At 39.5% G+C, this 25,759-nt stretch overlaps 1 protein-coding gene across 7 annotated transcripts in view; it reads right to left on the minus strand.

Annotated features, from left to right (window-relative positions):
* The window catches only part of vps13a (vacuolar protein sorting 13 homolog A), a 422,990-nt gene that overhangs the window by 177,684 nt on the left and 219,547 nt on the right, over positions 1 to 25,759 (minus strand). For all 7 annotated transcript variants that reach the window (XM_043712521.2, XM_043712545.2, XM_043712559.2 and 4 more), the window contains 5 exons: positions 21,170 to 21,390; positions 20,851 to 21,083; positions 20,488 to 20,580; positions 20,027 to 20,386; positions 11,959 to 12,060 (listed from right to left, as the gene is read on the minus strand). In XM_043712521.2, coding sequence (XP_043568456.2) covers positions 11,959 to 12,060; positions 20,027 to 20,386; positions 20,488 to 20,580; positions 20,851 to 21,083; positions 21,170 to 21,390 — 1,009 coding nt within the window. The remainder of the gene's footprint in view (positions 1 to 11,958; positions 12,061 to 20,026; positions 20,387 to 20,487; positions 20,581 to 20,850; positions 21,084 to 21,169; positions 21,391 to 25,759) is intronic.

The raw sequence follows: 25,759 nt of genomic DNA on the forward strand, positions 1-25,759 counted from the left end.
AGTCACCCATATTGCTGTGGCTCTGGAGTCATATGTAAGCCAGATCAGATGAGGATGACAATTTCCTTCCCCAAAGAACATTAGTCATCCCAGCTCTGGGAAAGCTCTGCAGATGCTCCTCAGAGTAGTGCTTGTAATCCAAGTATCTTCAGCTGCTTCAATGACTCTCACTCTATTGTAAGGTTAGAAATGAGGACGTTCGCAGATGACTGCACCATTCACAACTCCTCAAATTACTGAGGCGGTCTGTACCCACACTCAGCAAGGCATGGATAATATCCTGTTTTAGGCTGAAAAATGGCATGTAATAACTGCAGCACACAAGTGCTAGGCAATGACCATGTCCCTTGACATTCAATGGCATCATCACCATTGAATCCTCCTCAATCAACATCCTGGTAGTTGTTGTGGTTCTGTTCGCCGAGCTGGGAATTTGTGTTGCAGACATTTCGTCCCCTGTCTAGGTGACATCCTCAGTGCTTGGGAGCCTCCTGTGAAGTGCTTCTGTGATCTTTCCTCCGGCATTTATAGTGGTTTGCTGGAGGAAAGATCACAGAAGCGCTTCACAGGAGGCTCCCAAGCACTGAGGATGTCACCTAGACAGGGGACGAAAAGCCTGCAACACAAATTCCCAGCTCGGCAAACAGAACCACAACAATGAGCACCCGAGCTACAAATCTTCGCACAAACTTTGAAATCCTGGTAGTTAACTATTGACCAGAAACTGATCGGTACTAATCATGGAAATTCTGTTGTTACTAAAGTAAGTTAAAGGTTTGAAATAAGGCAGAGAATAACTCATTCCCCAATGCCTGTGTGCCATCTATAAGGCATAACTCAGCAGTGTGAAGAAATACTCCACACTACCTGAATGAATGTGGCCCCAACAACATCACTGAGAATAAGGCAGCCCACTTGATTAGCGCCACATCCATAAGCATCCACTCCCTTCATCACCGATGCTGAACAGCAGCAGTCTGTACTATCTACAAGATGCATTTCAGAAATTCACCAAGGCTACTTAGACAGCACCTTCCAAACCCATGAACACTTCCATCTAGAAGGACAAGGGCAACAGATACATGGGAACCACTTAGAAATTCCCTTCCAAACTCCTCACTGTCCAGAGTTGGAAATTTATCACCATCTTCTGAGTGGGAGTCACTGGCTCAAATTACTGTAAGTTCCTACCTCACTACATTGTGGGTCTACCTACTGAAAATGGATTGCAGCAGCTCAACACCACCTTCACAAGGAAAACCAGTAATGGGCAATAAAATGTTGGCCCAGCCAGTAATGGCCACAATCCATGAATGAAGGCAAAAATCTCCTTTACAACTCCCAGATGATTTACAGTCCATCACAAGAAAAGGAGATCAAATGGAAGGAAAAGACTTGCCACTGAACTACCACAATGTTGAGTCCTAGTCTGAACTCCATGCAATGTTTGAACAAACAAGCTGCCGACAACCATTAGATATAGCTATGATAACACCATTAATGGACTACTGCAGTACATGGCATAATGACAGAAGGTAGGCGGGGGAGGGGTGAGGTGAGGGCGAGCGCAGGGGCAGGTGAGTGACAGAGCGAAAGCGAGGAGAGAACTCTTGACCAGAATATATCTACCAAGTCGCAGACCGCTTCAAGGTTTAAAGACGAGCACATCAGCAAAAGACTTTGGTAATCCATATAACTAGACCTTTAAACTAAATAGTGAAATTTTTTTTGAAGTTGGCAGTTTGTTGCTGACGGAGTGGCACATCATCTTCTGGGGTCTCAGCAATTTATAAACTATATTGATGACTTAGACAGAAACAGACTAACGTATCTATGTCTTCTGAATATTTAAAGCTGGAAAGGAATGCAAACATTCAGGAAAATATAAATTCACTATAAAGAAATGGACTAGTTTGTTGCATTCATTCACAGGATGAGGGCATCACTGAATCAGCCAGCATCTACTGTCCATCCCTAATTACACAGTTAAGTGCCAACAACATTGCTGTGGGTCTGGAGTCACATATAGGCCAGAACAGATAAAGATGGCAGTTTTCTTCCCTAAAGGTCATAAGTGAACCAGATAAGTTTTCCAACTAGTGACAGTGTTTGCATGGCATCATTAGACTCTTAATTCCAGATTTTTATTGAATTCAAATTCCACCATCTGTCATGGCAGGATTTGCACCCACATCCCCAAAAAATTACTGGGTCTCTGGATTAACAGTCCAATAATAATATCACTAGACCATCAACTCCCCTTTAGAAGTTAAATAAGTAGAGGAATAGAGCAGAGAGTTGGAAGAGAAAAGTACTTAAAATGCAAACAAGTTTTGTATGAAAGTTTAGTTTCTAGTTGATAGGAATATTACTGTTTAAGGAGGCTTTGAGGATGCCCTTGACATGCCTCCTCCAACCCTGGCAGTCACCTGCCATGACGATTGTTGCTCAGGAAACTGTGTGCAAATGTGCAAGTCTGGCAAGTGGGAGAGTTTAATGGAAAGATGGTACTTGTTCTGATTTGCTTTTCTACCCTTCTCGCCCCAGGCGAATTGGTTCTTACTCTGTAACAGGGGAAAAGGATAGTTGTTTTTGGTCACTCTCTTAGTAGTTTACATCTATTATATTCTAAATGTTTAGAATAGCATACAAATTGGTGGTGAAGTTAATAATAGATGACAATACATAAGTGAATAATATAATCAAGCAATTAATTAAAATTCAAAAATGATGGCAGGACAGATAATATGTCAAAGTTACAACATATGGAAAGCTCCTGGATAGCATAATGACCCAGGGCAAACACATGTACAGCAAGTGTTTAGAACTTGAGGAGCGTTGGCTCCAACAGGTCTGATATTTCCTCAGCTTGACTGAGTGGCACAGCAGTAGCACAGGGTGGATTAGCAAACTTACCATGGTACAGGAAGCCATTCAAGTACAGTAACAACAAGGAATATGGTGACAGTAGGGGTAGTATAGTGAGGGGGATTGGCATGGGTCTCTGCAGGAAAGAGCAATAGCCTAGCCAGTCGTGTTGCATGCCAGAGTTCGGGAAATCTGCTGAGAGCTAGAGGGGAACTTGAGAGGGATGGGGAGGAAACAGACGCCACGGTTTATATAGGCATCAATGATATAGGCGGAATTGGGAAAGCATATAGAGTATGAAGCACTGAGTTACAATCTCTGGATTCTTACCTACACTATATGGCACAGGGTAAATAAATTACTGAGATGATGCAGTCTCTTAGACTGGTGTAGAGAAGTAGCTTCCTTTGCATGGGATACTGGCATCAGTCCTGGGGAAATTGGAGCCTATACCATTGGGACGACATATGCCTAAGCCATGTGGGACCAATGTTCTTACGAAATGCATAATTAGGTAAGTAGGATTTTTTAAAAAAAGATTGTACCAAAAATCAAGACTAGGTGTTACAATCTGGATAAAGGCAAATCTAAAGGCTCTGCATCTGAATGCACAATATGTTCATAACAAAGTAAATGAATTGATAGTACACAGTACATAAATCTGATCTGATAGCCATTTCAGAAACATGACTACAGGATAACAAGGATTGGGTCATGAATACTGAGGGGAACATGATACTGAAGAGGACGAGAAAGCTGGGTAAAGATGGAGTGTTATTAATTAAGGATAGTATTTCTGCAATAGTTAGAGATTACATTCTGATCTCTTTAACCATGATTGAGTCAGTTTGGGTGGAGAAGAAGAATAATACAGGAAAGAAGTCACAATTGTGAATGATCTACAGGCCACTAACAGTAACCATAACGCAGGACAAATAATACAAGAACTATTGAGTGGTGATGATGAAAGGGACAGTTGTAATCATGACTGACTTTAAGAATAAAAGAACTTAAGAAATAGGTAGCATCAGGCAAATTGACCCCTCAACTTGCCCCCAATATTCAACATCATAGCAGATCTATCCCAGGCTTCACCTCCTCTTTCATGTCTGGCCAGTGTAGTCCTCAAATTTCTAAAGTTCCAAAAATCTATCTATCTACCTCCTCTTTAAATACTTCCAGCAATTCAGCCTCTGCTACATTATGGAGTAGAGATTTTCAGACATTCATTACCCTCTGAGACAAAAAAAACCATCACTTCTCAGTTTTAAAGGAGTGTTTCCTTACTCAATAACTATGCCTCTTAGTTTGAGATTTTCCCACTTGTGGAAATAGTTTCTCAACATTTGCACTGACAAACCCTTCAGAATTGCTTGTATTTCAATAAGATCACCTCTCATTCTTCTGAACTCTAATAAACAAAAGCCTAACAAAAAAAAGGCCTAACCTGTTTAGCCATTCTTGATAAGTCAAACACTTCCTCCTAACAATTAATCAATATATCTCTTTTTAAAAATCTCCAATGCCACTTCATCACTTTTTATATATGGAAAACAAAATTGAATCCAGTACTCCAGGTGTGGCCTCACCAACATCCTATACAGTGGAACAAGTCATCCTGTTTTTAATCTCCAGCATCCTAACAATAAAGGTCAAAATTAATTTGCTGCCTTATTTATTTGAGGCACCCTCATGCTAAGTTTGTGTTCCATGTACTGCAATACTCCTTTGTGCTACACCTTTTTGGAGTCTTTTGCCATTTTGATAATTGCCGGCCTTTTGATTCTTCCTAGCAAGAAGTGCATGACCTCACACTTTCAGACATAAAACTCCCACTTGCCAGGTTTTTACCCACTCATTCTATCCGGATTCCTATATCCTCATCACAAAACCTCATATCTATTTCTGGATAGTCAGCAAATTTAAATATAGTATACTCTGCTCCCTCTTCTAAATCATTAATATTGATACCAAATGATTGAGGACCCATGACTAATCCTTGTGGAACTCCACAGATTACATCTTTCCAATCTGAAAAAGGATCCATAAATCTTGACTCTGTCACTTATGTTAATCATTCTTCAATCCATGCTAATACATTACTCATAATACTGTGATTTACTAGGTAACATCTTCAGCGGGCCTCTGGGTGAAGCACTGCTGATCATTCCTGCTTTCTATTTATATGTTTGGGAGAATTCCTCGAAGCATGGCATTCCAACTGGAACTCTATCAACAAACACATCGAGTTAGACCCCATCTACCACCCCTGAGAAAAAGAACAGGAAATGATATCACCACAGGAAATGATATCAACCCAAAAAAACCAAAACATATAAATAGAAAGCAGGAATTATCAGCAGTGCTTCGCCTGGACGCCCACTGAAGATGTTACCTAGTATGGTGACGAAACATGTGGAAATGAACCTTCCAGCTCAGCGAGCAAATCTGCATTCACAACCTCAACCTGAGCTACAAATCTTCTCAAAACCCGCTAATTGTGATTTACTATCTTGTGCAATTGTGTGGCAACTTCATATACGCCTTCTGAAAATTCAAATATACAAATGTTCTACCTTTAAAAATTTGCTCTAACATTTTTCCAATGACAGATGTGAGGCTAACTGGCCTATGGTTTCCTTCTTTCTGTCTCCCCCTTCTTGAAAAACGACATCATATTAGCAGTTTTCCAATCTGAGGGAAACCTCTCAGAATCCAGTGAATTCTGGAATATGATGACCAATGTCTCCACTATCTCTATCGACACTTCCTTTAAAACACTTTGATGCAGGCCATCAGGTCCTGATGATTGCCTTCAGTCATGCTGATTTGTCAAATACTTTGTCCCTCATGATTGTGATTCAGAATCTACTTCAAAGCCTACACTAGTCTCACTTCGGCACTAGCCCATAGCCTTGAATGCTAATGACATTTCAAGTGTTCATCCAAGTACTTTTTACAGGCTATGACATTACAGGCCTTAATATAACTTGCATGCTCTTATAATCTATGTCTTGACTGATAAAGTGAAGCTAGGAGAAAGTGAGGACTACAGATGCTGGAGATTAGAATTGAAAACTGTGGTGCTGGAACAGCTTATGCTCGAAACATTGACTCGCCTGCTCCTCAGATGCTGCCTGACTGGCTGTGCTTTTCCAGCACAACACTTTTTGACTCTGATAAAGGAAAGCATCCCTTCTTCTTCTCAAGTGTTCTATAAAACTCTCCTGTCACCTTCAGGGATCGAGGGACAAGCACCTAAAGATCCCTGTGTTTTTCTGAGCTTTCTAGTGTCCTGTCATTCAGATTACAATCGTTTTGTTTTTCCTTCTAAAGAGTGTCATTTCACATTTAAGATCCTTTATTCCATTAGCACCTTGCTTATCTACTGTCTTTTGGATGTTGTAGAATCGTCCACTGTGAAGGTCAAAGCAAAACATTGGGTTAAATTATCTGTCATTTCCCTGTTCCCCATTTGTAACTCCTCAGTTGTACCTCTAAGGGTTTCAACATCTACTTTAGCTAGGAGACACTGAGGTCTGCAGATGCTGAAGATCAGAATTGAGTGTGTGTTGCTGGCAAACTCACAGCAGGTCAGGCTGCATCCGAGGAGCATTCCTGATGAAGGGCTCGGGCATCTACTTTAGTTACTCTACTGTTACATATTTATAGAAGCTGTTGTTGTTTATTTTTATATTTCTTGCCAATTTAGTTTTATAATCCATTTTCTTCCTTTTTATTAGCTTTTCAGTCATTCCTTAAAAAAACCCTGTGGTGTAGCACTTTTTGCCACCTTATATGCCACAGTTTTTGATTGGATACTTGACTGCGTCTGTTAATCACAGATGCTTCATCCTTCTCACAGAGTGACTCTTGGCTGGTATTGTCAACGCTGAGCATTATGAAATTACTCGAAGTTACAATCCCTGACATACATTAGAAATTCACCTTCCATGTCACTCTTATCAAGTCAATGTGCAGCTTAAAATCATCGATGATAATTGTAAAGCCCTTCTTACATATCTCTATTATCAGCCAATATATACTTTGCTCAACAGTGAGGCAACTCTTCAGTAACATCTAGGAGTCCCTTCCATGACTTATTTCCCTTGCTATTTCTTATTTCAACCCAAATGGATTCCACATCATAATGTTTTTTTTTAATTCATTCACGGGATGTGGGCGTTGTTGACTAGGCCAGCATTTATTGCCCATCCCTAATTATCCAGAGAGCATTTAAGAGTCAACTACATTGCTGTGGATCTGGAGGCACATATAGGCTAGACCAGGTAAGGATGGCGGTTTCCTTCCTTAAAAGGGTATTAGTTAAGCAGATGGATTTTTCTGACAATCAATAATGGATTCATGGTTACCATTAGACTCTCAATTTCAAATTTTTACTGAATTCAAATTCCACTATCTGCTTTGGTGGGATTCAAACCTGGTTCCCTAAAACACTATCTGGGTCTCTGGATTAACAGTCCAATGATAATACCACTAGGCCATTGCCTTTCCTATTGCACTTATATCACTGCTGATACCCTTCTTCATTAACAAGGCTACTCCATCTCCTTGTCTTTTTGCCTATTCTTCTGGAACACGGAGTACACTTGAATAGAGTTGCAAGTTTAGGTCAGACTGTAGGCATGTCCTTATAAGAAAATATCAAATCAACTTCCATAAATTCTACTTGTGCTGCCAACTCAACTAACATGATGTGAATTCAGATAACAAACATTCAGCTTTGATATTGCTGCTCTCTCTCTCTCTGGGTCTTATTTCTGCTGCAATTGTGCACACATTTTCTACCCCTTTTTGTTCCAATTTGATCATCATTTGCCTCTTCACTACATGGTAATGCCACACCTGTTTCTTTTTGTTTTTTTTTTAAAAGCTTCCCTTCAATTGAACCAATAATTTGTTTAAATCTACAACCCTCACTATGTAATTCACCAGCACACTCATCCCAGCATGGCTCAGATGAAGTCCATCCCAATCAAATTGCTCCCTTTCTCCAGTACTGGTCCTCCAAGAATTGGAAGCCATTTCTCTCACACTAACATTTCAGCCAAGCACTTACCTTTCTAACTTTCTTTATGCTACACCAATTTACACATGGCTCAGATAGAAATCTGGAGATTACCACCCTTATTGTTCTGCTTTGCAGTTTATCCCCAAGTTGCTTCTAATCCCTCAGCAGAATCCTACCTACATCATGTGTGGATCACTTCAACTGGATCTTTCCCCTCCCACTCTAGGTTCTTCTCCAGCCCAAAAGAGATGTGCTAAATCATGGCACCAGGTAGGCAACACATCCTTCTGGACTCTGTCTTTTCTGCAGAGAACAATATCTATTTCCCTATCCATGCTATCCATTTCCTCCTACATTTCTCTTTTCTCACTCCAATTAAATTGCACTTTGGACGACAGTTCGCATCCACACTGGGAACAAGAAACTCATACCTTTTGGAAAAGGGCAGAGTCTCCTCTAGAACTAAATTCTGGATCTGCTTTATTTGCACACAAACTGAACCACAAACTAAATTTGATATAATAATTTCTAAGTGCGTGTTTCAGGAGAGAGTCATTGTTCAGGTACCTGTCCTCCTCCGCCCCTTGATGTTTTACACCATCTACAGCTCAAACTCCAGCTTACTCCAGCCAAAATGTCTTGAGCAGCTGGATGTGGTCATGATGGATTGTACTCATGCACAACAACATGCACATACTATAGCTACAGCACTTTGCCTGCCCAGCTAACTGTATTCCATTCAATTAATTAATTTAGATGTTAAATAATTTCTTATCTGTACTCATCAGCTGTCCTAAGTCTCCTGATTTAAACCAATTGGGTAATTAAAAGACTGAAAAAATTCCCACCAATCTCCAACCTGGTTTCCTGTGATGTCACACATTGGGTCTTACAGAAAGTAACAAGTTGAAGGGAGTCTGCTGCCAGTTTTTCTTTCCTACAGTTACTTCCTTCTCACATAGATTGGTTCTTCTTTCTGCTGCTCTTGAAGCTACTGTCCTACTCTTCCTCTTGCTGTTTTGGAAGCACAGGCTCCTCCTCATTTGGCTCAGTATGCTTCACAGTGTTGAGTGTGTGTTGTTGGAAAAGCACAGCAGGTCAGGGTAGCATCCGAGGAGAGGGAAAATTGACGTTTCGGGTCTTTTCTAGCAACATACACTCAACTCTGATCTCCAGCATCTGCATACCTCACTGTCTCCATGCTTCACAGTGTTGCTGACTCACTGCATAGTCCTCCCAATCTGCTTAACAGTGCTGCTGACTTGTACACTGCTCCCAGCCTAATCTACATAATTTAGAAAAATCAGATTGACAGTTATAGCTGGATGAAGAGACCAAAAAAATACTTTTGGAAGTAGAATGCTTGGACCAACTGGAGAACGGGTTATAGGCCTTGGTATTGCGTAAAGTGACAGACTTAATTAATTAGCTCAGAGTAAAGGTACCTTGAGGTAGTAGCTACCACAATATAGTGCATTTTTACATGCAGCTTCAAAGTGTGAAGACTTGGCAAAGAGTAGTATTTTCAACTTAATTAAGACAACTATATGTGTATATAAAGCTGAGTTAGTGAAGTGAACTGGCATACTGGATAGGGGACAGATTGAGAGAGATTCGGTGAATATTCTGAAACATTCCCAATGTCTGCCAATAAGCATTTTCAAAACATAAAAGAAAAATTCTCAAAGGGAGGACCTGCCATCTGTAGTTAATTAACAAATATAACTAAATAAACATGAATGGCAGGTCAAATGATTGGTCAGAATATAAACAATTGCAGAGAATGACTAAAGGTTTCTTTGGAGAAAGAAATTAGAGTATAGCAGGAAGCTAGCTAGAAATGTAAATATAGATAGCAAGAGTTCCTATTGGTACTTAAGGAAGAAACCAAAACGTAGTGTTGGATCTCCAATGAGTCAGAATAAGGAGTCAATATTAAACAATAAAGGAAATGATTGATGAAATTAACAAATATTTTGATAAGTCCTTATTAGTGAGGATACAAAAAAAGTCTAATAATAGCTGTAAATCAGAAGGTAGAAAAGAGACAGAAACTTGAGATTACACTTAATAGAGAAGTAGCATAAAGCAAACTTATGGAGATATGAATTGACAACTCTTCAGTTCCAGGTGGAGTTTATTCTAATGTTGCTTAAGAGGTAGTACATGCATTGGTATTAATTTCCAAAATTCCCTAAGTTTAGGAAAGATTCCGTCAGACCAAAAAGCAGCAAATATAACTTCTTCACTCAAGGAGGGAGGGAGGCAGAAAGCAAGAACTTGTGGACCAGTTAGCTTGATGTCAGGGAAGAGTCAGAATTGTTTGGTAAAAGGAAAATCACATTTAACCAAGGACTGTGGACAAAGGAGAGCCTATGGACATATTATACTTGGATTTCTTAGTCATTTGACAAGGTGCCACATCAGAATTTGTTGTGGAAATAAAAGCTGATGATGCAGGCAATAATACACCAGCAGGGATTGACTGGTAGGGATTGACTGGTTAACAGAAAACAGTATGGGCCTTTGTTTAATTGGCAGGATATGGCAAGTAGAGTTTCACAGTGTCTGTGCTACAGCACAAACATTTTACAATTTACATCAATGACAATCGTTGAGGAGAGCAAACACACAATGGTTAAATTCACAGATGATACAAGGGTGAGTTGGAAAGTATGTTGTAAAGAGGAGATAAGGAGTTATACTTCAGTTATATGAGGCATTGGTGAAACCACATCGCAGATACTGCGTGTAGTTTTGGTCATAATGTAAATGTGTCAGAGGAGGTTCAGACATGGATTTCCAGATGGAATCAATAGATTGACTTACAAGGTTGCACAGATTTGGCTCATTTTCATTGTAGTTTAGTTATTGAAGTTAAGAATGAGGGGTGACTTGATTGAAGTATGGTTTTAAGATGGAAAGGATGTTTCCTCGTGTGGTGATGTTCAGAACTAGAGCACAGTTTAAAACTTAGATGCTATCCTTTCCAGATGAAGATAATTTTTCTTTTCCCCCAGAGGTATCTGTGACTTCAGAACTGTCTGTCTCTAAAGCTAGGGAATGTGGGGTCATTGATTTATTTTTGTTTTAAAAGCAAAGATAGATTAGCCTACTTTAAGGGAAGGCAAGATAATCAAAAGTTATCAGGTGTAGATGGGAAAATAGAATGTAAAACAAACCGATCAACCATAATTTTACTGGATATCAGAGCAAGCTCAAGGTTCCAAATTATTTACGTCCACTGTAATAAAACAAAGATCTGTGGACGCTGGAGGTCTGAAACAAAAACTGAAATTGCTGGAGAAGCTCAGCAGGTCTGGTAGCATCTGTGGAAAGGAAAGACATTTAATGTTCTGAGTCCACTGACTCTTCCTCAGAACTGGTCATCAGATCTGCTTATGTTCCCATTTTGCACAAATCCATACAACAAAGCTCAAAATAGACAGCTTGTTTAAAAGACTTGCATCAAATATGCAGATGATGTGGTCTGCCCAATGCAATTGGTTGTAACCAGTGCCTCAATGCTCAGGATGTTGTCCTGAAGGAGGTCATTGATATCAAAGCATCCACTGGATTTTCAGGATTTTGCTGAGGCAACTCTGATCATATAATGATCCAGAACAGCTGCTGTACACTGTCCATATCTCCGATGCATACAGGAAGGCAGATAACAACTGTTGTCCAGTAGACCATGTGCTTAATAATGGAAGTGAGGTCTTTGTCATCAGTCTATTTCCATTGACTGCAATGACACTGGAGATGATGCATTTTATCACTGATATCTGTCTTCATTGAGAGAAGGCTGCCAAAGTATGAAAACTGATCAACATTGCGTCTTGCCATGAACCTTGATATAATTTTGAGCATAAATTATCAACATTTTCAGTGCAAAGCAATACACAAAACATCACATCATTAGCAAATCTCATCAAAGTGAACCTCGAAGCAGCTGGAAGAAGCTTCTATTCGTAGTATACTATATGGTAGCATTTTTGAGTTATAATTCTAATATCTAGATCAAAGCATTTATTTAAAAAGATGGTCAATGCACAAACCTTAATCCCAAGTTCCCAAGGTCTAAATTCATCACTGTTTTCAATTTCTAATGGTTCTAGTAGCGGTTCCCACACAGCAAGCATTTCATTATAGTAATGCACCTAATGGAAAAAGAAAATGGTGAGCAGTTAATATTTTGACTCTTTCTTCTCTTCCAGATTCCTCAAACGTTTTTGAATTGTTCTTTTCAAAGGATGTAGGCATTACTAATGAGGTCAGAATTTATTCTCTATCCTTAATTGCTCTTTAGAATATTGCAGCAAGCCCCTTCTTGAACCACTGTGGTCCATTTGGGGCAAGTACACCCAGTGTGCTTTGAGAATGGGAGTTCCAGCAATGTTTGAACCACTGACACAGAATATAGTGAACATACTTCCAAGACAAGATATAGGAATTGCAGGCAGCTTACCATGCATCTCCAGCCTTTGTCTTGTGGCTCAGATGTCACCGATTTGGAATGCACTACTGAAGCTGCCTAGAAGGCACGTTGCCAGTACATCTTGTGAATGGTATATACTGTTCACTTGATGTACTAATTACGGAGGGGCTGAATAGTTAAGGCCAATTAAGTGCCTGCTTTCTCCTGGATGGTGTTGATCTCAAGAGTGTCAGTAAGTTTTTACAAACAGGAGTAAAACTTCTTCAAAGTTGTAGGATTTATTAATCATAAAATATTTTAGAAAAATAAGTAAATTAACATAATGGCACTGCAGGTAATGCATTATGATTATAGAATAAAGCAGCATGAGAATGCCAATCTAATACAACAGCTTCAGGTCATTGAGCTGCTAACTGAGTTCACACACTGCATCAGATCACTAATAGTTACCTGGACACTTGGAGGCAATCATACTTCTTAAGATAGAGTCTTCCATTTCTGTCAACAGCCAGTGACAGAAGCGTGTGACAGTATCCATGGCAAATAAGGGAATGAAAAGGTAGAAGATAAAGCAGCTAACTATTGTAATTTCCAACAACTTTGAGATTTTGTGGTCTGTATGAACATAAGTGGATTTGCAGGGTGGATAAGCAAACTGAGTTTGGTACTGAGGAACTGAAAGCCTTCAAGCATGGGGATTAGTAGTAATGTAGTGGTATAACATAGTATATAGAACAATACAGCAAAAGAAAAGGGCCTTCAACTACCATGTCTGTGCCAATTACAATGCTGTGCTAAACTAATCCCATCTGCCTTTTCATGGTCTGTATTCCCTTCATTATCTGTCTGTTCATGTATTTGCACAAATGCCTCTTAAACATTGCTTTTATATCTGCTTCTACCACCTCCACTGGCAGCACATTCTAGGAACCTAGCATCCTCTGTTTAAAAAAAAAAATGCCTTGCACATCTCCTTTAAACATTCCCCCTCTCACCTTAAACCTATGCCCCCTAGTATGTGACATTTCTACCCTTGAAAAAAGACTGACTATCCATCCTATCCCCGCCTCTAAATTTTATATATCTCTATCAGGTCACTCTACTGAAAACAATCCTAGTTTGTCCAACCGTTCCTTATAGCTAATATACTCAACTCCAAGTTACTTCCTGGGGTAAAGGAAAGAGAAGGTGAATGCTGGAGATCTGAAACAACAAATTGTTGGTACAACACAATAGATTTGGCAGCATCTGTGAGAAGAAAACAGATCAACATTGATTCCAGCTTACACCCTAAGATCTTGCTGCATATTAACATTCCTAAGGGTCCTGTTACTTACTGTGTATTTTCCTCTTGCATTTGATCTCCCAAAATGCATTACCTCACTTGGCCAGATTAAACTCCATCTGCCATTTCTCCATCCAACTGATCTATATCTTATTGGATTCTTTGACGACTTCCTCACTACCCACAACTCCTCCAATTTCTACATTATCTGTAAACTTACTAATCAGACTACCTGCATTTTCACCCAAATCATTTATAAATATATTACAAACAGAGATCCCAGCACCAATCCTCGGGAAAACACCACTGGTTCAGACCTCTGGTCAGAAAAAGACTCCTCTGCAACTACCTTTTGGCTTTTATGACCCAGCCAATTTTCTATCCAATTTACCAACTCACCATGGCTCCCAAATGACTTAATCTTCAGGACCAGCCTACCATGAGGGACTTTATCAAATACTTTAGTAAAATCTATATTGTCCTTCAAAGTACTCAATCAAATTTGTGAGACAAGACCTCTCCACAAAAAGCCATGCTCACTGTACCTAATAAGTCTGTTATTTTCCAAATGTGAGCCAATCCTGTCCCTAAAAATCTTCTCCAATAATTTCCCTACCACTGTTATAATTTCCTGGATTATCCCAGTTGTCATTCTTAAATAAAGGAACAACACTGGCTATTCTCCAGTCTTCTGGGATCTCACCCATAGTTAAAAAGGCTACAAGATCTTGCCAAGGCCCTAGCAATCTTCTCCCTTGTCCCTTTCCATATACTGCAATAAATCCCATCAGGCCCTGGGGACTTATCCGCCTTAATGTTTTTCAAGACACCTAACACCCTAACCTTTTTAATATCAACATGCCCTAGAATATCAATATACCCATCCACAATCTTACCATCATCCATATTCTTCTCCTTGGTGAATACCAATGCCAAGTACTGATTAAGGACATCACCCACGTCCCCTGACATCATGCACAAATTATCTTCTTTGTCCTCAAGTGGACCTACCCTTTCCCTAGCTACTTTCTTGCTCCTAATATATGCTCAAAATGCCTTTGGACTCTCCTTGGTAAGTACAATGAATAATATTTCATGACCCCTTTAGCCCTTTTAATTACTTGTTTACATTCTTCTCTGGTTCCTTTATATTCCTCAAAGACCTTGTCCAATTTCAGTTTCATAGAACATAGAACATAGAAGAATACAGCGCAGTACAGGCCTTTTGGCCCTCGATGTTGCGCCGATCCAAGCCCACCTAACCTATACTAACCCACTATCCTCCATATACCTATCCAATGCCCGCTTAAATGCCCATAAAGAGGGAGAGTCCACCACTGCTACTGGCAGGGCATTCCATGAACTTACGACTCGCTGAGTGAAGAACCTACCCCTAACTTCAGTCCTATATCTACCCCCCCTTAATTTAAAGCTATGCCCCCTTGTAATACCCGACTCCATACGCGGGAAAAGGTTCACACTGTCAACCCTATCTAACCCCCTAATCATCTTGTACACCTCAATCAAGTCACCCCTAAACCTTCTTTTCTCTAATGAAAACAGCCCCAAGTGTCTCAGTCTTTCCTCATACGATCTTCCTTCCATACCAGGCAACATCCTGGTAAACCTCCTCTGCACCCATTCCAGTGCCTCCACATCCGTCCTATAGTATGGCGACCAAAACTGCACACAATATTCCAGATGCGGCCGCACCAGAGTCTTATACAACTGCATCATGACCTCAGGACTCCGGAACTCAATTCCTCTACCAATAAAAGCCAGTACGCCATATGCCTTCCTCACCGCACTATTTACCTGGGTGGCAACTTTCAGAGATCTGTGTACATGGACACCAAGATCCCTCTGCTCATCCACACTACCAAGTATCCGACCATTAGCCCAGTACCCCATCTTTTTGTTATTCTTCCCAAAGTGAATCACCTCACACTTAGCTACATTGAATTCCATTTTGCCACCTTTCTGCCCAGCTCTGCAGCTTCTCTATATCCTGCTGTAACCTGCCACATCCTTCCTCACTGTCAACAACTCCTCCGACTTTCGTATCATCCGCAAACTTGCTCACCCAACCTTCTAACCCCTCTTCCAGGTCATTTATAAAAATGACAAACAGCAATGGTCCCAAAACAGATCCTTGCGGAACACCGCTAGTGACGGCACTCCATGAAGAAACTTTGCCATCAACTACTACCCTCTGTCTTCTTCCATCCAGCCAATTCCTAATCCAAACCTCCAACTCACCCTCAATGCCATATCTCCGTATTTTCTGCAGTAGCCTACCATGGGGAACCTTATCAAACGCCTTACTAAAATCCATATATACCACATCTACCGCTTTCCCCTCATCAACCTCCTTCGTCACCTTTTCAAAGAATTCAATAAGGTTTGTGAGGCACGACCTGCCCTTCACAAAACAATGCTGACTATCCTTGATCACATTATTCCTATCCAGATGTGCAAAAATCCTATCCCTTACAATTCTCTCTAAGACTTTGCCCACAACAGAAGTGAGACTCACCGGCCTTTACATACCGGCCTTTCATGAACTTTACATATGCTTCCTTTTTCTTTTCAACAGAACTTCCAACATCTCGTCATCCAGAATTCCTACATCTTGCCATCCTCACATTTCATTCCCATAGAAACATGCTGGTCCTCAACTCTGAACAATTGCCCTTGAAGTCTCTGAACTGTCAACCCTCAAACAGCCACCCCCAATCTAGCTTTTCCAGTTCCTGTCCAACGCTTTAGTAAGAAGCCTTGCCACAATTTAACATTTTTACCCAAGGACTAGTCTGATAATTATCCATAAATATTTCAAAACTTATGGAATTATGATCACTGTTGCCAAAATGCTCTGCCAGTGAAATCCGAATAAGAGCCATTCCCCAATACAAGTATGGCCACTTTCCTCGATGAAGTATCTACATATTGTTTCAAGAATTCTTCCTGGATCCACCTAACAAATTCTGCCCCAACTAAGCCCCTGGCACTAAGGGAGTCGCAGTAAACATAGGGGAAGTAAAAGCCACCCACTACTAAAAAACTTTTGTTTTTATATCTCTCCATGATCAGCATACATGCATGTTCCCCTATCTCCTGTTGGCTATTGGAAGACCTATGCTATAACCCAATCATTATGATTGCACCTTCTTACTTCCTGAGTTCTACACATATGGCCTCACCAGATGAGCTATCCAAGATGCCCTCTTAGTACAGCTGTGACATTTTCCACAATCTTTAACAACTCACCATCCTTTTTAATTCCCCCTCAATCCACCTGAAAAATCTAAACCCTGGAACATTGAACTGCTAATATTGCCCTTTTCTCAGCCCATTTTATGGAATGGCTGCAACAACACAGTTCCACATATTAATCCAAACTCATTTACCTTACTGTGATACTCCTCAAATTGAAATAAATGCACCTCAGGCTGCCAGTCCCACAGTGTTCATTAATGTAACCCTGCTCTTAAACTTGCTTGACTTAATTTCTACCTGCTCCTCAATCAGTCCATTCGCTAACCCTCTGCTCTGTTCCCATCCCCCAACACCTAATTTAAACCCTGCTAAGTGGCACTAGCAAACCTCCATTCAAAAAAAAATTGGTGCCCCTCAAGTTAGATGCAACCTGTCCTTCCAGCCATGCAAGAGATCCCAATGATCCTAAAGCCCTCCCTCCTACATCAACTCTGTAGCATTCAACTGTATTATCTTCCTAATTCTGTCCTCCATAGCATGAGATTACAAACCTAGGGGTCCTGGTTTTCAACTTTCCATCTAACTCCCAAAATTCCCTTTACAGGACCTCACCTCTCTTCCTGCCTATGTCACTGACACCAGTATGGACCACGATCTGTGTCTATTCACAGAAGACAATATAAGCAAGGTATGGACCACCTTCTCTACGACCAAGAGGATTCAATGTCTGTGGAACTCTCTTCCCTAGAGAGTACTGGAGGTAGGGTTACTGCATATTTTTCTGCAGAGCTGAATAGATTCTTGACTAACAGGGGACTTGAAGGCTATTGGTGGTAGTCAAAAAAGTAAAGTTGAGGCCATGCTACTATCAAGATGGAAGAACAGGCTGGAGATGGAAAATGAATAGCCTTACTCATAATTTTTCATGTTTATATATATAGTGTAAATTCACACGTTTGTGTATACTATGTCTATAACTAGATGCAGTCGGTTCTGACATAACACAATAGTTCAGTTCTTGTGCAATGTCACAAGAAAATCACATTATAAGAAAATCACACAAAAGCTATGCCATTTAATCTAATACATATAAGGAAAGTTTGCATTCTATAAATAACGGTCTACATTCTTCAATTACATTAAAGTCAATTCCTGTCATAGCAGAGCCAACAGTATCTACAATGACTTTGGTGACATTTTAATGGGATCGTGGCCTGAATGCTTGAAGCAATGCCTAAGCCAGAGGTTGTCTCAAAAAATGGTTCCACAGCCCCAACTTGAAGTCCTGCCCTCAATTCCAGCACCTATCATTTTCACAGGAGTTGAAAAGAGAGAGACTGCTATTTGCTCATTCCTGATTCATGGAGACCGCCTCACATGTGGAAGTGCAGCTGCTTTCAAGAAATCTTTATCAGTGCTCAAAACACAACTTATGGACTTTAGACCATCTGAAAAGTGTGAAGTTGCCAGAATTATTTGGAGAAGTTGGCAACCTTGTCAGATCCATCCTGAGACACCTTTGGGAGCGGTCATTTGAACTTTGAGATTGTAAAAATTAGACATTGGTGTAATGGTAATGTCACTAGACTGGCAATACAAAGGCACAATCTAATGCTTTGGGGACAGGAGTTCAAATCCCGCCATAGCTGTTGGTGAAATTTAAATTGAATTCATGAGTTTGAAATACAAGGCTGGTTTCAGTGACTGTGGTCCATGACATCAATTGTTAAAAATACATTTGGTTCACAGGTATTCTTCAGGGAAAGAAATCTGCTGTTCTTCCCCAGTCTGGATCACAAGCAACTAAGGACTCAGTAATGTCACTGACATGTGAATGCTTTCTGAAATAGGTGACTAAATGACTCAGGTCAAGGAGATTATGTTATGGGCAATGATACCTTTATTGCACTGGAATGAAGAAAAAAGTATATTCAGGTGTTTAATCACTTTTGAAGTTTATAGCCCTTCATAATACATTTCATAACCTTGTGCAACTGTCAATGAAACCATGCTGGTTGACGGCCACTGTGACAATAATAGCTTGTGAAATGAGTCATTCAGTGCAAATTTTATAATGATTGCCCTCAGGCTTATGTAATCAAACAAAAAATGCAAACACTCTTTTCAAATTAACAGACTTTTTAAAAAAGTGAAAAAATTGAAGGCCAGGAGATTTGATCAAATGCTTTGACTTCTTGACAATTCAAGTACCTGCATCCACATTTTACACATACTTAAATTTTCATTAGTCTCTCATGGAATTTGGGTATTGGTATTTATTATAGATAAACATTTATAAAATCATGACAGGCATGGATAGGCAGGGTGAAACTGTTTGTGTTTGCAAAGGGATTGAGAATGTGGGAAATAGTGATTTGCAATTATGATGCAAGAAGAAAAAGAAAATCAATGGTTCAGGTCTGGAACACACTGCTTGGAAGTTTAGTGGAAGACAGAGTCAACTGAGGCATTGAAAAAAAGGGCATTAAATGATGATTTGAATAGAAAGAATATGTAATGGTATGGTAAAAATATAGGAGAATCGTACTATATAATAATGCTCATTGAAGAACCATACAGACACCATGAGCCAAAAAGCTTCCTTCTGTGCCATAATAATTCTGCAATTATCCATCCCTAATTACCCTTAACCCAAGTGACCTGCTGGGCCACTTCAGAAATCAGTTAAGAGTCAACATATTGGTGTGGATCTGGAGTCATAGAAATGCCAGACCAGCTAAGCAGATTTCTTTCCCATCTTTTCCATGGGTTTTCACACCGATCAATGGTAGCGTGTAGTCACTATAGATGAGACTAGCTTTCAATTCTAGATTTATTAACCAAATTTAAATTCTACCAAATACTAGCACATCACCCTGTTTCACTTCTGCTAGCACCATAGATATTTTTTAAAAATCCAACTACTGAGCCTGGTATAAAATCTAATCTGAAAAATGACACTGTTAAAAACACATGCACTAATTTTCTTTCTTAAATTCATGCTGAGTACTAATAGGTCTGCTCATTTTAAAACAAACTAGAACTATCAAATTTCAACTACTTTACTTAATCAGAATTTCACATCACAAAGCTTCATTGCCGAAAACATAATAAAAACATTACCAGGAATGGGCCTAACACATATGCATGTTTATGTAAAAAAGGATTTTCCATCACTTCATACCTCTAAGTTAAGATGGCAATGCAGATTAATGAATGTGCTCCAGTTTTTAACATCTCCTTTAAAAGTTGACTTTGCCAGAAGCATTGGAACAGTTCTATGTCCAACACCTGCTTCGAGCGTCAAGCAAATGAAGTCCACCGTCATTTTTAGGTTCTCTTCTGTCGATTCTAATTGTGCTGTTGGGCCATTCTTACTTTCATTATTTTTAGTTTTCTCCAAAAACCAGAGTTTTAAGTCTTTCACATTCTTCTTATTCCACAAGTCAGGTGGTATTTCACTGTCCTTTTCATGTGGACTATCAACAGTGGGATTTAAGGCAGATGTGATTGTAATCACAGTGTTAATAATAACAGGAGATACCTAAGAAATAACACACAAAATAGGTAAAGTTGTTCAGCAAGCATTTTTAAATTATTTTGCAACTCAGAAAAATTATGTAGAAAAACTAAATATCTTCTTACTTTCAGCATTAGTGATTTCACTGCCAACTCCAAGAAACTGGGACCAGATGTAGCTTGTGCACTTTGGAAAAATACACTACAAGGCTGTAAGACCTAGGTATCAGAATTGAAAATATCACATTATACATGCAAGATTATACTCCTGTAATTACAGCATATCCAATAATTTAGATTTAGATTGAGCCAATCAATGGCATTAGTAATTTTGTGACTTGATACCTTTTAAAGTAGAAACAACATCAATGTTTAAGTTAAAAAACCTGAAATGCAGAAATATTCAACAAAATAGGTGTAGATTTTTGCAAAGTATCACAAACTTTACTGAAACAGAAAATGGAAAATTTTATATTCATCATTATATACCGTGGTAACATGATCTTTTCTCTTTTCTTTTAGGAATGGGCAGGCCATAATTTTGAGATCTTTAATAGTTGCAGTTATCTGTTGAAGTTCTGGATCATTATTAATGTCAGCTTCACACTGTGCAGTCACCACAAGTGATGGGGCATCCACTCTGGTCAAATCTGCCACAAAGACAATCTCTGGATTCTGAATGTGAACACTAAGCTCCATTTTGGACGCAGCTTGCGGTGGTACTTTAATAAATAAAAAAGAATGTAAATGTATAATTTTTTTCCATCAACTTTAAAAATATCCAAATGCCCTTAATTATCTTCCAAACCTTTTTCTTTTGACGTCATCGCAGCTGGTTTATTCACTGGAGCTGTAGAGACCTGATTATTTGCCTTGACAAAAAAGTCAGCCACTGTGAGCAGAAATTCCATACTTGCACAAACATGAATATCACGTATAGTTGCATCTAGAACCATTCCTTCTCTTCCTTGTTTGTAGTAGAGGTCCATCATTGCATTCTTTTCAACTCCTAGCTTCATTTCTATCATTCTAAAGTTTGGAAAATAATCACATTAGCAATTACTAGACAAAATGAAACAGATTGAAAAAGCAAAATATAACTACCTAGGTCTTTTTGTTCCCAAACCATTTAAATATCTGATGCAACAAAACTTATTGTCTATATTTTGCTAAGGTATCTTAAATTCAAGTATTGGAAAGATCAACATAAGTAAAACATCATTTTCAAACTGTTGTGGATGGTAAAAATCAGAAATAAAAACAAGAACTAGTATGACTAGATAGCAGGCTAAACAGTTTTTGAGGAAAGAAAGCTAATGTTCCAATGAGAGGCCATTAACCTGAAACTTTAGTTTGATTTCAATCTACACAGATTCTGCCTGACCTACTGGATACTTTCAGCATTTATATTTACCTGAAATAATGCAAATTCCGTTGCAGAGGAGTAAACATTGCTACCAAAGCCATGATTTATGGAACCTCCAGCCTATTGTTTGAAATCAACTTGGTAGAATCACAGAACAAATATGCTTCCTGTTACCTGGAAGTCATCCAACCCTTCATGAACACTGGTTTTGCAGAGTTATCTGGGAAGAACTCAGGCTCCTAGCAATAGCTCTAGTCCTAGATACCAGAACTGATTAAGGAATAATCCCAAATGATCATGGAATTAAAAGCAACTTGAAGTCCTGTAGGTTTACATGGCTCTCACAAATACAAAGTGGTGGAATTACTTTTATCAGTTAAGGAACAAATTCCACAGCTACGTGAACCTTCCTGCACACTATTTATCAAATTGTGATACAAACTTTCTAATCCCCACCCCAACATTGTCATCTCAACACTGGCAAATATTACATTATCCTAACTTCTTGCAAGTCAGCCAAGATGCTAGAGGATTGTGGACAAGAAAGGGAAGAAGGAAAGACATGTAGAAAGAAGAGTAAGCATAACAAAAAGGGAAGAGTAGGAGGATGTGGTTTTGGGCCAAATCTTATCATTTGTACCCAATGAGCTATCAGGTAAGAGGCCACTGGATTCCTGGAATCTGCCTTCTATATCAAGAAATGACAATTAATCAATACTTAACTGCACTACTTAAGAGGTTTTACACGAGGCCAAGTAATTGCTTGAATTCTGGGTGAGCTTCTAGGAGTCTGAATCCAATTTTAGGAAGGTGTAATGTGGTGGATGAGAAATATGCTGTTAGAAGTAGGAGTAGATCAGTGAGTCAGAGGAATTTGACTTAACAACTGGAGGTTTGAATGATGTTGATAGACCAAAGAGTCAGGAGAGTTCTGGTCACAACAGCAACATTAAGAATTTAGAAGTTCTACAACAACTGTTTAGCAATCACATTATGCAGGCAAGGGTGCAGCTGTACGAACTAATTTAGCAGCTGATTGCTGTATTTGGATATGTGGCATGTCCTTAGGGAATGACGACAAAATGATGACAAATGACTTAGACTTCATTTCTACAGGCTTTAGGTGATAGACTGATAGGGGTTTTAAAAACAAGTTACATTATAAATTGCTACAGCTCCTTAGTACAATGTCAATTAATATAGTGGTCAGGAGGGAAAGTTGGACAAATCAGTATTTTGTTGGAAATGGGAAAGAGCAAGTGTAAGATTGATACATAACTTGAACTTCGTGAGGATCAGAGAAGAAGGATATGAAATAAATTAGTAAATAATGTCCAGAATATTAGCAATTGATCATACAGAAGGAATCCATTCAGCCCATCTTACCTGTGTCAGCTCTTTTGAAACATATCCTACACTCTAGTTTTCTCCCTAGTATCCTAGCAAGCTGTTCTCTTTCAGCTCAGAAAGTTACCTTTTGGATGTTTTGATGGAATCTGATCTTAATGCCCTTCCAAGTAGTGTGTTCTAGATCTTACCATCCTTCAAAATGAAGATACTTCGTCTCTCCACTACGTTTTTTTCAAAGTAATATAAATGGTGTTGTTTTAAGGAAGTATAAGATGAGATGATCTGCGGATGTACGGTCATAAATCTTTGAAGGTGGCAATGCAAGTTGATAAGGTGGTTAAGGAAAGTGAATGGCATAATTGGCTTTGTAAAAAAGGATATTGAATTTTTTTAAAAACAAAGAAATGCTAAATCTTTGCAAATCATTGTTTATCCCATGTAGGAAAATTATGGAGACCTCTTGAAATCAAACATTCCTGGAGAGGGTAGAATTGATATTTGTTTGCTGGATAACTAGGGATGAAGAGTAGTCAATTAAATGAAAGGATTGGAGAAGTGGAATTGTTCTGTTTAAGAATATAAAAATATCAGAGGTTATTGAGACTGGATAATCAAAACTCAATTAATGTAATAAAACAGACAAACTTTCCTGTACAAGGCTAGGGACTTGGGTTCAATTGCAGTCTTGGGCAACTATCTTTGTGGAGTTCACACATTCTCATCATGTCTGCATGGGTTTACTTCGCTGCGCTGCTTTCCTTCCACAGTCCAAAGGTGAGCATTTCAGGCGGATTTGTAATGCTAAGTATTGCCTCATAGTGTGCATGTTAAGTGGGTTAGCCATCGTAAAAAAAATTGAACAGAGACAAGATCTAAACAGCATAAGGTACCTCTGACCTCCATAATGCTGAAGTACTTGGAAAGGTTAATCATGGCTCACATCAACTCCAGCCTACCAAAGTGCCTTGATCCTTTGCAATTCGCCTACCGGCACAACAGTTCCATAGCATATGCCATCTCCCTGGCCCTACACTCATCCCTCGAACATCTAGATAACAAGGATACTACATCAGACTCTTACTTATGACTACAGCTCTGCCTTCAACAGCATAATTCCAAACAAACTCACCTCTAAACTCCAAGCCCTAGGTCCTGGTTCCCTCCTTTGTAACTGGATCTTCCACTTTCTGACCCATGGACTGCAATCAGTAAGAATAGGCAAAACTTCCTCCTCCTCCATAATCCTCAACATTGGTGCCCCGCAAGGCTGCATACTCACCATCTCTGCTATACCCCTTATACACTCACAACTGTATTGCCAAATTTTCCACTTCAACTCCATGTACAAGTTTGCTGACAGCAGCATCATTGTAGGTGGAATCTCAAACAATGATGAGACAGAATACAGGAAAGGGATTGAATGCTTAGTGGCATGGTGTAAAGACAACAATCTCTCCACCAACATCAGCAAAACTAAGGAGCTAGTCACTGACTTCAGGAAGCAGAGTGGATGGCACACCCCTGTTTGCATCAATGGTGCTGAGCTGGAGACAGTCCAGAGCATCAAGTTCCTGGGAGTGACAATCACCAATCTGTCCCAGTCAACCCACGTTGATGCAATGGTCTAGAAAGCACAATAATGTCTCTCTTCCTCATGAGGCTATGGAAATTATAGAAAGCTATAGAAAGCATGGTAACTCGATGCATTACAGTTTGCTATGGCAACTGCTGTTCACAAGACTGTAAGAGAAACTACAGAGTCATGAATACAGCCCGGTTCATCAGACAAGCCAGACTTCTGTCCAGTGACTTCATCTGTACTTCCCGCTGCCTTAGAAAAGAAACCGGCATCATCAAAGATCTGTCCCAACCCGATTATACTCTCTTCCATCCAGCAGAAGATATAAAAGTTTGAATACGTATATGAATAGGTTCAACAACAGTTTCTTCGTCACTATTATCAGACTTTTGAACAGGCCTCAAATGTTAATTCTGATCTTTCGTTCCCTCTGCATCTTCTCTGTGGCTGTAATGCTGTGTTCTGCATTCTGTTCTGCTACCCTGCTGGACTTTGTATAGTATGATCCACCTGTATAGCATGCAAAACAACACTTTTCACTCAATCTTGGTGCATGTGACAACAACAAATCAACGTGAGGCAGTCACATATAGGATCAGGGCTTACACGTGCCTGAAGAAAAAAAAGAGAGCGAGACAGCGAATGCGAGAGAGCACAGAGCGGATCTGTAAGAAAATTCAGAGATGCACAATGAATAGAAGATGAGAGCTATGTTTGCAGTTGCAGCCAAGTTTGAAAACAAAAACAGTAATTGCACAAGTGCGGAAGCTGATTGATCAAGTATCTAGCGTGTATAAAGATCCGGATTTATAGTAGTTAATTATTGAATAATTTGATACTCTTCATTCTAGTCTCTAATTTAATGTCAATAGTCTGAATGCAAACTTCATGCATGGAAGAACATGTAGATGCATGAGATGTCCAGTCTGCCAGATAGGAATTCTGGGTCACTTCATAAGGCCTAGACGATGCAGCAAGCATTGTAGTCAACTGAAAAAGAAATCTTCAGCATTTGCAACTCAAGCAGCAACCAGAATCATTGTAGTGCATCTGCAAAGCTGAGAATTACTAGATCGCACACTTTACAAAATGGTTATATCACA

This window comes from Chiloscyllium plagiosum, unplaced genomic scaffold (assembly GCF_037043375.1).
Source record: "Chiloscyllium plagiosum isolate Xiang-an unplaced genomic scaffold, Cpla_swu_hap1 HiC_scaffold_2, whole genome shotgun sequence".
Taxonomy (NCBI): domain Eukaryota; kingdom Metazoa; phylum Chordata; class Chondrichthyes; order Orectolobiformes; family Hemiscylliidae; genus Chiloscyllium; species Chiloscyllium plagiosum.